At 47.0% G+C, this 13,230-nt stretch overlaps 1 protein-coding gene across 1 annotated transcript in view; it reads left to right on the top strand.

The window, feature by feature from the left end:
- The first annotated feature begins 8,527 nt into the window (after positions 1 to 8,527).
- Positions 8,528 to 13,230, top strand: part of NEURL1 (neuralized E3 ubiquitin protein ligase 1) — a 161,990-nt gene continuing 157,287 nt past the window's right edge. Inside the window, exon 1 of the mRNA XM_054071238.1 lies at positions 8,528 to 8,723. Coding sequence (XP_053927213.1) covers positions 8,564 to 8,723 — 160 coding nt within the window. The 5' untranslated portion in view covers positions 8,528 to 8,563. The remainder of the gene's footprint in view (positions 8,724 to 13,230) is intronic.

The following is a 13,230-nucleotide window of genomic DNA, read 5'->3' as shown; positions in this document are numbered from 1 at the left end:
CTTGCAATGACCCAATTAGGAATCTGGCCACGTCCCCTGTTAAATTAGGCAGTAAATTTAATTAAAAGCAAATATTTGGATGCAGAAATAGGATATGAGATTGGCACTGGCATTTGTCATCAAAGACCTGATTTGTCCCTGCTTTAAGAGAAACCCATTCAGATCTGCAAAGAATGCAGGATCTTCTTTAGAAGGCAAGTATTCCTCAGACTTTATGTTCTGCCACAACAGTCTGACTGCCACCTTGGAAGAAATACGCACCATCTTGAAATAGATGTGAAGGTGAGGCTGAAAGGAAATTCCATTGTCCAGGAGGATATTTCAAGGAAGAAATTACCCAGAAGCAAAGTGAAGGAGAGAAAAAACCCTTGCAACGCTCATCTATCTATGGAGCTTGCAAATTCACTGTCACGTGCTACGGAGGAATCTCAGGCTCATATTGCTGGAAGCAGGGGGTCAGGCTGGCTGACAGACAGTGAAACTCCAAAGGCAAGATCAAAGGCTTGACTATTAGCTGTGCTAAATTCCTGTTAGATTTCTCTTGCAGATCAAAGGACCTTTTAAATAGGGAGGAGCTGATTCCCCTGGAAATACCCTCTGCTCAGTACTGGCCTTTCATGTAAGCCCCAGCTTAGTAGCGAGATCTCGGCCTCTGGGATATGGCACTTGAGGGTTTCCTCTGTGGAAGGAAGCAGCCGTGGGGTTGTTCTAACATACACTTGGGGCTCAGCAGGACCCACTGAGTTCTCTAGTATGAGAAGCACAATAGACTTAAACTAAAAGGGATTCTACAACTCCCTCCTGAACTAAGTATTTTAAGAGTATAACTGATATTCGCATGCCAGAGCTCAACAAAGGTGGCCAGTATGGGTGGGAGTAATTAATATTTTCTAATCACATTATTTATGCTCTCGTGTTAATAATTGTCTTCCGATTATTGACTTTGAGTATAGTTCATAAGAAATATGTAAGTAGCACTTTGCAAAATGGCTGCTAAAAATGTAAAAGCTCTCCAGCTTCTGCTAGTCACTACAGAGGTCAGACTCTTACTGTGACCTCTGTTGCATGAACAGACTGACTATGTTCATTAAATCAGAACTTTCCAAAGGAATTCATTCTCCAAAGGAAGCGATTCTCTTACTTTTGCTCTTTTTCTTGCTCTTTCGTATATTGCAGGTATTGGGTTTGTATGTATTTCCCACAAGCAGCTTCAGAGACAATGTAGAAACCAAGTGAAAGAAATGGACTCAAAGGTGGCAGGATATAGGCACGTCTACAGCTGGATCCGGTTCTGGAAAAGCTGTGAGCAGACAAGACATCTGTCATGTGAAGACACTACGCAATGCAAGGCTTGGGAGTTTGAGTCAGCAAACTTAGAGGAGGACAGCATGCACACATTTTTATTTGTGAGGTCAACTGTTGTAGCATTAAGTTCTCTTGAGTATGAGATCTCTGCTATTGCACGGTGCTTTCAATTTGGAGTGCACATCTTCCTGAAAAGCACAGAATCTCAGAGTCACAGAATGTCCTGATTTGGAAGGGACCCACAAGGATCGAGTTCAACTCCTGTCCCTGCATAGGACAACCCCAACATTTTGTGAAGAAATTTTTCCTAATGTCCAATCTGAACCTCCCCTGGTGCAACTTGAGGCCATTCCTTGTTGTACTATCACCTATCACTTGGGAGAAGATACCAACACCTACTTTGCTACAACCTCCTTTCAGGTAGTTGTAGACAGTGATAAGGTCTCCCCTCTGCGTCCTTTTCACTAGGCTAAACAACCCCAGTTCCCTCAGCCACTCCTTGTAAGGCTTGTTCTCCAGCCCCTTCACCAGCTTTGTTGCTTTTACCTGGACACGCTCCAGGACCTCAATGTCTTTCTTGTAATGAGTGACCCAAAACTGAACACAATATTCAAGGTATGGCCTCACCAATGCTGAGTGCAGGGACAAAATCACTTCCCTGGTCCTGCTGGCCACACTGTTTCTGACACAGGCCAAGATGCTATTGGTCTTCTTGGCCACCTGGACAAACTGCTGGCTCATATTCAGCTGGCTGTCAACCAGCAACCCCAGGTACTTCTCTGCTGGGCAGCTTTGTAGCCATTCTTCTTCTCATTGTAGCTGTAGTGCTGCATGGGGTGGTTGTTGTCCCAAGTGCAGGACTCGGCACTTGGCCTTGCTGCTGTGGATGACCCCCAGATTTTTCCTGTGGTGGCAGGAATCATGGGGTGGAATTTTGTGCCCCCTGTTGCACCAGAGTGAGAAGTGTTGGCTATTGTGTTCAGCAGTGGTGTCTGCACAGCCACACTGAATGCTGGGGAAGGCTCGGAGGGCAATACAGCAAAGGAGTTCATTAATTTTTAAGGCAGGTAAATGAAGTGGCTTTTCTTGCTTTTATGGAAAGTGTCTTCTAAACGGTAAGGATAGCATGGAAGATCTGCCCTCCATGAAGCTGCTTGATGAAAATTTAATAACTGGTTGATATATGGCAAGAGACCCCAACCTAGCAGCTGCAGAGTTTGAGAGGGAGGGTTGTAGGATAACTGGAGAAACAAGGAACCTTAAGAAAAATCCACACAATTTCTCTGTGCCTTTCTCCATCTTCTGAAAGTTTTCCCTTTCTGGAAAATATGAAATAAAATATTGACTTTGAACAACCAAGGGGGTGAGAGACAAACAGGGCTAGGACAGGCTTTGCCAGAGCTTGTGGGGCAAGAAAGACGGTGAGTTGCAGGGTTGAAAATAGGCCAGAGGTTCAGGGTATAGGAGTGAGCTGAATGGAGTGTCAATGTGAACAGGGTCTAATTTCTACAGAAAAGGAGAAGGGGGCACAATGACAGGCAGGTGGATGCTAGCAGTCAGGCTTAACTAAAGACAAGAGTCAACCATGTTGTCCTGCAGGATGGAGCTGGGTCTCTGAAAAGCTTAGAAAAGAAGTCTATTAGTTTGGAGTCTTCAGGAAAAGGAACGTGCTGGGCTACTCAAGCATCAGTCCAGAGAATGATTTTTCCTTCAGGATGGATGTCCGTCTATATATGATTACTGTAATATGCTGTACATGAGTCATGTAAGTGCCACTGTGGTTCTGCTTTGAAGGTCAGGCAGCAGCTTCTGCTCTCATGCAGATCCTGTGCTGATGAATGGGAGGACTGCTAATGTAAATGTCAGAAAATAAAGAGAATTAATCTGAGGCATCAAGCTGGCTGTACAAAACATTTTTCCCAGTCTGCGCACTGTAGAGCCATTGTGGCATGAAAGATGGATATTCCTTTCCCACTTGTAGAAAACAAGTATCTACATTTCTTACAGAAGAGGTGACCTAGGATTTAGCTTTCTTGGGGGATGAACACCAAACTGAATGATCACCTGTCATGATGACTTTCTGTTGACTACTGTCTGAGACCGAGCATTTTATAAACATTCATGAGGTTTTACATGTACAGATCTGCTCCCTCCCTTTGCTTTAAGCTAATATTTCTAGAAGTATCCTTGCAGACTGTCCTGACTACTGCTGAGAAATCTGTTGTCCTGTTAGACATAGAAACCCATAGGCAAAATGTTGTTCACCTGCGACAGAGAGCAGACTCTTGTCATCCTGTCCTATTTTAATTCATAATGCTGAATTTGCTTCAGTCCCATCTAAGTCTTCTATCCAGCTCTGCATCAGTTTCAGAGGTGACATCTATTGGGGCAAGCCTTCCTGATGTAGTGACTGCAGGGCATTTCATTTTGGGATGATGCATGCCACATCAAGAACGCCATTGGCCAACTGTCATTTAGGCAATTAAAAATATGTAAATTAGATTAGCCCAACAAGTAGGTGCAGTGAATATGTCCCAAATGATCTTTTCTCCCTGCAGCATCCAGATATGTACATTTCATGGATAGATGTGGTGTTTTCTTCCACATCTGTTGAAGTTCTGATGCCAGGCATTTAATTACAGGAAATCAAACAACAGGTGGTATCTTTTGCAGATCCTTCTTCTATGTATAAAAAGCAAAGAATTAGATTAATGGATGTGTCAAATCAGCAGGGCCCAGTAGATCCAGCCTTGCTCTGGGAGGAATGTATGATTTATCCCCATCCTCATCCCCTTTCCTGCCTTAAGTGTCACATAGGTCAAATCAGCTTGTTGCCTGAGTTTCTCCATCTGGATATGAAGGAGAAGAGGAAGAATGAGGGATTGAGATTAGTGTTGAGATTAGTGTTTCCAATGTGTGTAAAAGGTGGTCAAGCCATTGTAAGTCCAGTTTCTTAGCACCCTCACTCACATTTATGCCAGGCTGGACCCCAAGAATTTCAAAGCCAAAAGGACTTGGGTAGCTCTGTTTTATTCTGTGACACTCATTCCCTGGGTCACGTCTCCTACTCTGAGCACCCTTTCAGGGTGTAAATTCTGACATGTGATTGCCCAGGTCTCTGGCAACAGTGGCTGAGGCTTTGTGTGTTCTCCTGTTCTTGTGACTATTCATAATGATACCTCATTTGTGGTTCCCTGATTCCTTGTGTAGCCCCTTGAGGGATGATGTGCCTGGAAGGCACAAACACAGGCTTCGCAAAGGGAATTTTTACTACATTTGCTTCACTGCTGCATAATGCTTCAGAGTTAGATCTTGGCAAAACACTCATAGTCCTTAGATGCAAATGCACTCATCTGATCTTGCCCCCTTCACAGTCTGAAAGCATCCCTGTGTACCCAATCTAGCAGTCTGTCTGGCCATACTTCTCCAGTGAGCTCTTTTTGTGTGTAGATTCTACCCTCCAGCCATCTCACAAATCCTCCTCCATATCCTGCCTCTCTCCTCTTTCACATATGCCTGAGCTGAACAGCTGGAGTTCATCCTTGCACCCGGCTTTTAGGCAGAGAATTCATGGGTGGTGTCATGACTTAAGGCAGTAGATGTTGTTCCTTGAGCAGGTGTGACTGTGTGGTGCCTTCCTCCTTGTGTTTTTTTTGTAATGATAATTGTGATGTTAGCACCTTTCTCAGAGCTGATGCTTATTTCAGGTGAAGTTCACGGACTGACTGCATCGTCTCTGTTGACTTCTAAGCACAAATTACAAATTGGTGGCCAGCTGCTCATGCACAAACGTAGAAGGTGGAGAGGAATTACAATTCATGCAAACTCATCCTGTTCTTTCACACAACATGCACTCTCCACCAGACCCCCACTACTTGGCAGGATCGATATCAAGAAACAGCATGTCCCTAATTAGCCAATTCAATCGATATCACTAATACTAAGAAACAAGGAATGTCTTGACTTACTGGATTGTAAAGCTCTGCAGTGTTGGCAAGCTGTTTCAATGCTCCCTGTTGCTACAGCACAGGAAAAAGGCAAAACCCCAGAATCAGTGTGATCCTGTTTTGTCTATCGAGGGCCCCTGTGATCACAGAGCATATTTCTCACCCTGCTCAACATTTTCTGTGGGAAGAGCTGACATAAATTGGCAAGGACAGCAAGCGGCTCCTCCTTCTCACTCCTTCTCCAACCGATGAGAGAAGAAAATTCAAAGACTCTTTGATAAAGTGAACCGAGATACAATCACAGCAATACCCTGGTGCTGTTTTGCATTCCTCTCCATGGTGTCAACTGCAGGCTGTGGCGTCAGGCAAAGCGAAGCCCATCCCTCACAGAAGCTGAGTTTGTTGCTAAGGCAGATCTATAGGGCTTCCTCCTATTGCTAATGTAACTATGCTTTACCTCAGTTCTCCACGGTGAAAAGGGAGCTGGTTGAGCACATATTCTCAGCCACGCAGGTTTAGTATTCACACTATGGTATGAAGATTGAATTGGTGCCTGGTGTATAATACTCAGGGTGGAAGCGGAAAGCGCTTGGTCCTTCTGGGAGTGGGTCTGCCACGTGGTGAGCTGTCACACAAGGCATAGTTAGGAGCGTGCATGATGCATGCGTGAATGCCTGTAATTTAATGGATGACTGCACAGAAATGTTCCCTGTGCTATTATATGGATGTCCCCTATGCCTCCACTCCAAAGCTGGGGTACATTTCCTTTCTCAAGATCTCTTCTGTACAATGGAAAGTTACCTCTTTCCATTATAATTTGCCTTATGCTGACATCTCTTTCGGCCACATAAAAATATGAAGCTTCCCAGAAAAGTGACAGTCCTTGCTCAAGACTTCTTACAATTCAAGGACAGACAGAGAGAGAGAGAGATTAGAGAAAAGGAATTGACAAAGAACAGGTATTTTTTTGTCAGTTGCAGGCAAGTAGGTTCAGTAGAGTGGAAGGTATTGTATGATGAGGAGTCAGAGTTCCCTGTTTAGGGGCCATTCCAGCCCCATATTTCTTCCTGGGCTCACAGTAATGAGCTGGCTGGAAATACCATGCGCACAAATGATATAAACAAAGATGTGACTCAATCTCAGTTAATCTCTGTCCCACCTTTGCTCATGAGGTTCCTGCTTGCAGAAGCAGCTGGTGGACTTGTGGGGCCAGAGCAGGACCCGATATACTGGCAGCACTGAACATGGAGAAGTTTGTGTTTGAGCAGGAGTTCAAGCCCCACACTGCCATGGCAGCATTGGACCAGGTCATCCCTTTTCACTTCTGGGAGAATGCGAAAGGATGCACATCCATGATGCACATCTCACCCATATTGCAATCTAAAGCCAGGCAGGACGATAATAATTTCTCAGCCTGGTCTCCTGCACCACATGCACCAACCAAAAGAAATCCTCGTCCTGAATTCAGTATCAGAATTTGGTTGAGATTTTCAATGTTTCTTATCAAGTCTCACCATTCAACCTCAGAAGGCTTCCCCTTCTCCTATGAAAAGTATGGACTTGGACAGTTTCAGAGAGCAGTGGGTCTTTTGGCACATCTGTGGTCCCTGACCAGGGAGGGCCTTTCTTACATTTACGAGGAGAATGGTGGAGGTGAATGGATAGATCAACAAAATCACCTTTTGGAAGGCAGCTGAACATTAAATTTGTGTTTAACAGAAGGAAGGAAGGAAGGAAAAAGACATTTTATAGCCCTGACATGGCTGAACTGAAGCTGCCCTCAGTCTCTGGCATTTGCTGAAACTCCAGACGAAGCTTGCAAATGTGTACGTCTCCAGAACCTACAGTCCTCTTTAAAGAAAAAAGGTGAGGTAAATAAGCAACAGACCAGCATCAGCTGTGGATTTATTTTAATGTGGTACCAACTGAAGTGTTCCAGGTGCTGGATTGTGCTCATCACAGCAGAAGTCCTTATATGGTGGAGGTGCTGTTGTGGTGAGGACAAGGGGAATTTCACCATGCTGTGTGGTCCTTGCTGCTTTCATGATACAACTCATTGGCTTGGGTGGCTCCAGAGCAGGCAAAGTGGAGAGGAGCCCCATGTCTTGTGGTGGACAGGAGTGGTATTAACAGAGGACTTTCTCTTTCATGGCAAGAGAGTGAGCAATGTGGGCATGGCTTGTGCAGATTTGAGTGAGTTTGTGTCTGCACCATGGATGCTGATGAATGTGCAGCTGTACATGTTGTCTCTGCACAGAGGGCTCCAACCACACGGAGACGCATGTCCCAGTTCATGTGGGATGTGTTTATATTTCAGGAGTACTCAGAAGCCACACACGCAGGCAGCGCCTCAAGCTCCTAACCCTTCACAAGAGACCTGCCAGTGAAGTGTTTCCCTTCACCTCACCCCACTTACCCGAGCTTGGCTGGAGCTCCTCACTGCTTTGAGCCCCTGGGGCAAGTAAAGTGGTGGGCACAGGCACCCACCCACCTTGCTGGGTAGGTTGGGAACCAGTAAGGGACATACTCACGCCTCTAACTATCTGCCTCATTGTCCAGATGCCCCAAAGATGGAGATGGAGCTGCTTGAACATCTGTTTTCCCTTCCCACGGGTGCTGCTCTGATATATACGCATCCATGAAAACTGTAATTGCTTTAGGATAGTTGCTTGGATGGATGTTCATGCATGGTGCAGGTTCTTCGAGGGGCCTGGATGCTGCAATCAGCTGCAAATTCCCTCACTGGGAAGGTTCTGGGGTGGCCCTGGGAAGCGGGTTTATGGCCAGCAGGTGTGAGGGAGGTCCTTGTTCCAGGGAACTGGAGGTGTGCCGCTTCAGCTGGAGGTTCTCGGGGTTCCATGGGTGGGTGCCTGTCCTGACGGGGATGTTCAGGGTGTCAGCGGTGCTGTGGATACTCAAGGTGCCAGGTGATGCTTGGGGTGCTTGAGGTGCCTGCCCTGCTGGGGATGCTCAGGCTGCTGGGGGTACTCGGCATGCTTGGTGTGCCACAGGATGTTTGGGGTGCTTGGGGTGCTGGGGGTGCTTGTCCTGCCGGGTATGCTGAAGGTTCTTTCCTCGGGGATTGGAGAGGGGAACAACGAGCCCGACCCCCTCGGGCGAGCGGTCCTGCGCACCCCTGTGATTCCAGGGAAGCCGGGGCTGCCGGGGAGGCTCCCCGGGTCCTCACCTGCCGCGCCAGCGGTTCTACATCTGGGCGGGGGGCGGTGGAACTGCTGTCTCCATGGCGACGGGAGGCGGCGGGGGGGCCGCGATGCCACCGCCCCGCCCCGCCGTGTTGCCGAGCGGAGCCGATGGGCGGAGGGGGCGGGAGGAGCCGTGTCCGCCCCCGCGGAGACACCGCGCACCGCACCGGCTCGGATGCCGCCATGGGGAGCCGCTTCTCCAGCATCCCCGCGCTGCCCCGCGGCGGCCAGGGCCGCCTGCACCGCGCCCGGCACTGCCACCTCAAAGGTACAGCTCGGCCGGCACCCCCAGCACCCCCTGGCATCCCCAGCGTCCCCGGCAGGATGGGCACCCCCAACACTCCAAGCATCCCCGGCAGGACGGGCACTCCTGGGACCCTGAGCATCCCCAGCATCCCTGACACCTTGAGTGTCCCCGGCAGGGCGGGTACCCCTGTCACCCCAAGCATCCCGAGCACCCTAAGTGTCCCTTGACAACCTGAGCATCCCCAGCAGGACAGGCACTCCTGGCACCCTGAGCACCTGGAGCATCCCCTGGCACCCTGAGCATCCTCAACATCCCTGACACCTTGAGCATTCCCAGCAAAATGGGCGCCCCCAGCACACTTAGTACCCCCGACAGTGCACAAACCCTGGCCACCCCAGAAACCTTAAATTGGAATGAGATCCGTAGGCGCTCGTAGCTCTGAGCACCCCACACCAGGCAGCATCCTGTGCCCCTTCAGACTGGCTGGGCACTCCAGGTGCGTTGGGCTCCCTGAGCACCCCAGGCACCTTGGCACAGTCTGGGCTCCCTGGGCACTGCGAGGTAGAATGATTCCATGCCTGGCACCCCATACCATCTGGCGATGTGGGCCCCCTGCCCTACTCCCAGCCCTGCCACTTCTTCCCGCACAGTGCCTTATGGGTGGCTGGTCAGTGCACAGGTCTCCCTGGGTAGTAGCATCCTGGGAAAGCAAGGGACGTGTTGGATGAAATGGACTACCAAAGAGTCCCCAGGTGTTTCTTAATGACTGAAAGCTTTGCTTTGGTGTCTTTTCTGGGTGCTCCAGGGATGTGTCTATGTGTATGGGACTGTCAGTCCTGTTGGGAGGAGGGCAGTGGGTATTTGAGGCTCCTCGCCCTGCTTATGTGGATATTCTGCTCTGCATAAGGATGAAACCCCTTTTCTGAAATCCTGTGGCGCTGTCGGGACCAAATTGGATGGAATTGACTTCTGTAGGGCAAGCGGGAGTGACTGCCCATGGTCTCCTCTCCTGCCCTTTTCTGCACCCTTTTGCTGTGAACTGGGAGGGTGGTGGCAGAAAATAACGCTTCATTGTTGAAACGATTTTCCTTGGGCAGCAGTATGCGCCATATGTGTTCAGCTCTACCTGGGTATCCCTCACTAAGCACATTTTCATGGCCAAAGGCACTGAATGTTGCCAGGAGAGAATGTCAGACATTTCTCTGTAACCAGGGAATGAGGGAAGGTGCTGCTCACACAGCCATTTCAGATGTTCTAAACTTGTTGCAGCTTACCCAGTTTGTTGCAGAATTTGCAGCCACCAGCATGGAAAACAGGGATGTTGCTGTTCCCCCTCGTTTTTACTGAGCTTTCAGATACCTTTTTATCATGGTCTAGAGGACTGGAAACAGTTAATGATGAGCTGGGCAACTGGTTGTTGAAGGATTTTCTGATACTTGAATTATTCTTATGTTACACCTCTCTGCTCCCTTCCTCTGTACTTTGATGGTTCAGAACAGTTGCTTGAACTGATGGTGATTATATCATGGCTTTTTTGATGGCCATGCAAGGAAACGTCATGAATTCTAACTGCTCTGTCATGGACAAAGTCAGTCAGACTAGCGAAGAGAGGGATGCTGAACCTTAAATGGTGAACCATGATCCTCTGTCAATGCAAACATGAAGGCACACACAATGCTGTAGTAGTTGGTGTGGAATTGTAAACTGCCAGGGAGGATTTGTCTCTTAAGAATCATGCTGTTAGCCGAAAATCTTTCTGGAGCAACCCTAGGCAGATAGGCATTTATAAACTGGAGCCAAAAGGGACACTGTCACTTAGTCCATTATCAGTAGCTTCTGTGAGATTTTAAAGATAATCTGTATGAATTACCTGATTTTGGGGAGATGTGGAGTGAGCGGCACTTTGTTTCTTTCTCCTTCCTTCCTTTAATTTCTGTTTTAATTAAATATCTACCTGTACTGCCACAGCAAGCAGAAATGTTCTCAAGACTATAATGTAGCAGAGGATTGAAATAATTTTGATTTGGAGTAAAGAGTTAACAAGGCATTGACTTTGTTGTAAAACCCAAGCAACTGCCAGGGACAATATGTGCCTTTTCTGTGTTTTTTTGAAACCACACTGCCTCAGGTCCTACATTTAAATGCTGAATAAACAAGTCTGATTGCATCTGACAGGTTCCTGTAAAATGGTCTGGAGGCATAGCAGTGAAAGTATGAATGTCACACAGTTTTGTTACATATCTGCCATTTAATGTTTTGTAAAGTGTATTTTAATTGAAGGTCCCCAGTTGTTCTTCCCTCAGTGTCTGGCTTGGTGTTAGGGAGACTGAACTTTGATAGTTTGGCCACTGTCTAGTACTTTCCTTCTGTGACTACCTCTTCTAACTTAGCGCCAGGGGGGATTGAGGCTCATTCTTGCTAAAAAACCTGTGAATGCATTAAGTTTCTCAAGGTGGTCTGAGGACTCTGAAGTCAGTCCCCGAACCTTGCAAGTTCATCTTTGCTATATAAGAAATGATGTCTCCATACATAGTAGAGCTATTGCCCACGTTTATGGAAAATTTTTATACCTTTCTGATAGTCCTGCTAAAAATGGTAACCTTTAGTTAAGTAAATATTCTGAAAACCATGTAATACTTTTGGTGGCATTGAAGGCATAACACAGAAATACCTTTCAAGATGGGCATGGCTGGCAGAATACTTGCTTTGCTTTTGATGGTCGTGCATGGGAAGAAATGCATCCAACTTGATTCTTGGACTTCAGCTGCAGTTTCAAAACCAGGCAGCTGAAATAAACAGGTCTTAACTGAGGGTGTCAGCGACAGGAAACCTGGAACTCCATGCTGTTGTTTTTAGAGTTGCTTTCGATGTAGGGCAGTACTTTAAGATCTGATATGTCCAGACCTTTATTAAAGGTTTTCACATTGCTGTTCACTAGAAACTGCTAAACGTGAGCACTTTGGAATTACCTGTTCCAAAGCAGTATGTCATGCCTGGATTGTTAATCCAAATTTTTATGTCAAAATTGTGTCTGCCATCTTTGGCCAGTTTGGAGACAGTGAAAACTAAAGACAGTGGAAAAAGAAGTCTTCCAGGCCCATGGCTGATCAGCTGCCACAATCCTGAGTGGTTGTTAATCTTGGCCAGTGTTTGGAAGGTGGTTGTCCTCTGGTGATATCATGATGGGAAGGTTGAGGTGGGATTATTTTCAGTGTTCCTGTATTTCCCTTCCCACAATCCAGATGTGTCTGCTTCTCTGGGGTGACAGAAGGTGATCCATTCCTAATGCTGAGCAAAAAATTATGATTATCTAGTAACAATCACCTTAACAATACAGCCAGATCAACTCCAGGAAATTTTTGCTGTCCACCCTCTCTGAGATACAGTTTATGATACCTATCAAACAAGGTGTGTATGGCTGTTTGGAGTGGAACTGAGTGGGAAAATGCAGCTGTATCTAATCTCCTGGATTCCGAGATGAAAAAGATCAGCCTTTGCACCAGTGGCTCTGTGTATTGTGTATTCACTCATGCCAGGGCAGTCTGACTTGAACTGCCTGTCAAGACATACATCCCTAGTTCAACTCCTCTCCCTGCCCTAGGGTTCTTCCAAGATAGTCTATTCAATGTCCTCTCCTAATTCTCCTTTTTAATCCTGGTGGAGCTCTGTAAATTACCCTCCTTTCCTAGTATTCCGCCTTCAAAATCTCTGGCTGTTGCATTCTTTCCTTAGCTACTGCTCAGCCTTACTGGATGTGTTTATCTCTTCCTACTGTGATGTGTGGGCTGTGAACCCTCTTAGGGCTGTTGTGCAGTTCCCAGATTTGCTGGTCCATGATGCTAAAACACCAGTTTTTCCTTCCCTCCTTGGGCCAGAGGTGAGGCATGGGACCTGAATGCCATCTCCTGTGCTCTGTGGGAAAGTGGCGCTTTATCCTCACTTGTCTCTGTGTCCTCAGCTTCAAGAAGGCTTAGCCATTTCTGTGGACAGCAGATCAATATTGCATCATAAATGCTAAGAAGTATTACTGTCTGCTCTCTTAAACAGTTTCCTCTAGCCTCCTACTCAAGTTTGCTGCTCTTTCCTGAGCCCCACCTTGCCTGGAAGGTAGATTTTCATGTTGAGTGACAGAGAGCAGTTTTTCTTCCTATCAGTTTTCTCATGGTTTAATGATATTTATGCAAAAGAATGCATGTGCTATGAGGCTCAGGCTAGAATGCATAGCCTGAGCTACTCAGAGATCCTCTTTTCAGCAGTGGCTGATTACTCATGGGTTATTCTTTATTATTTGTATTACAGTGGCATCTGGAGGCTCCTGTTGAGATCTGAGTCACGTTTTGCTGGGTGCTTCCACAATCCCCTATACTTACTGCTCATTCATACACACAGCTCTTGCTCACGTGTGTGGGTGATCTCTGTGGGTTTATATCTCCAGAGTATCATGTGAAGCAGGCTGGTGCCTTTGCAGAACAGTTCTTCGTCCTTTCTTTTGCTAGAAAAGCTGAAGTCAGACACAGCAGCGATTTGC

The sequence above is a fragment of the Cuculus canorus genome, chromosome 7 (assembly GCF_017976375.1).
Source record: "Cuculus canorus isolate bCucCan1 chromosome 7, bCucCan1.pri, whole genome shotgun sequence".
NCBI lineage: Eukaryota > Metazoa > Chordata > Aves > Cuculiformes > Cuculidae > Cuculus > Cuculus canorus.
The sequence above is the reverse complement of the archived record's forward strand: the minus strand, read 5'-3'. Positions and strand labels throughout refer to the sequence as shown.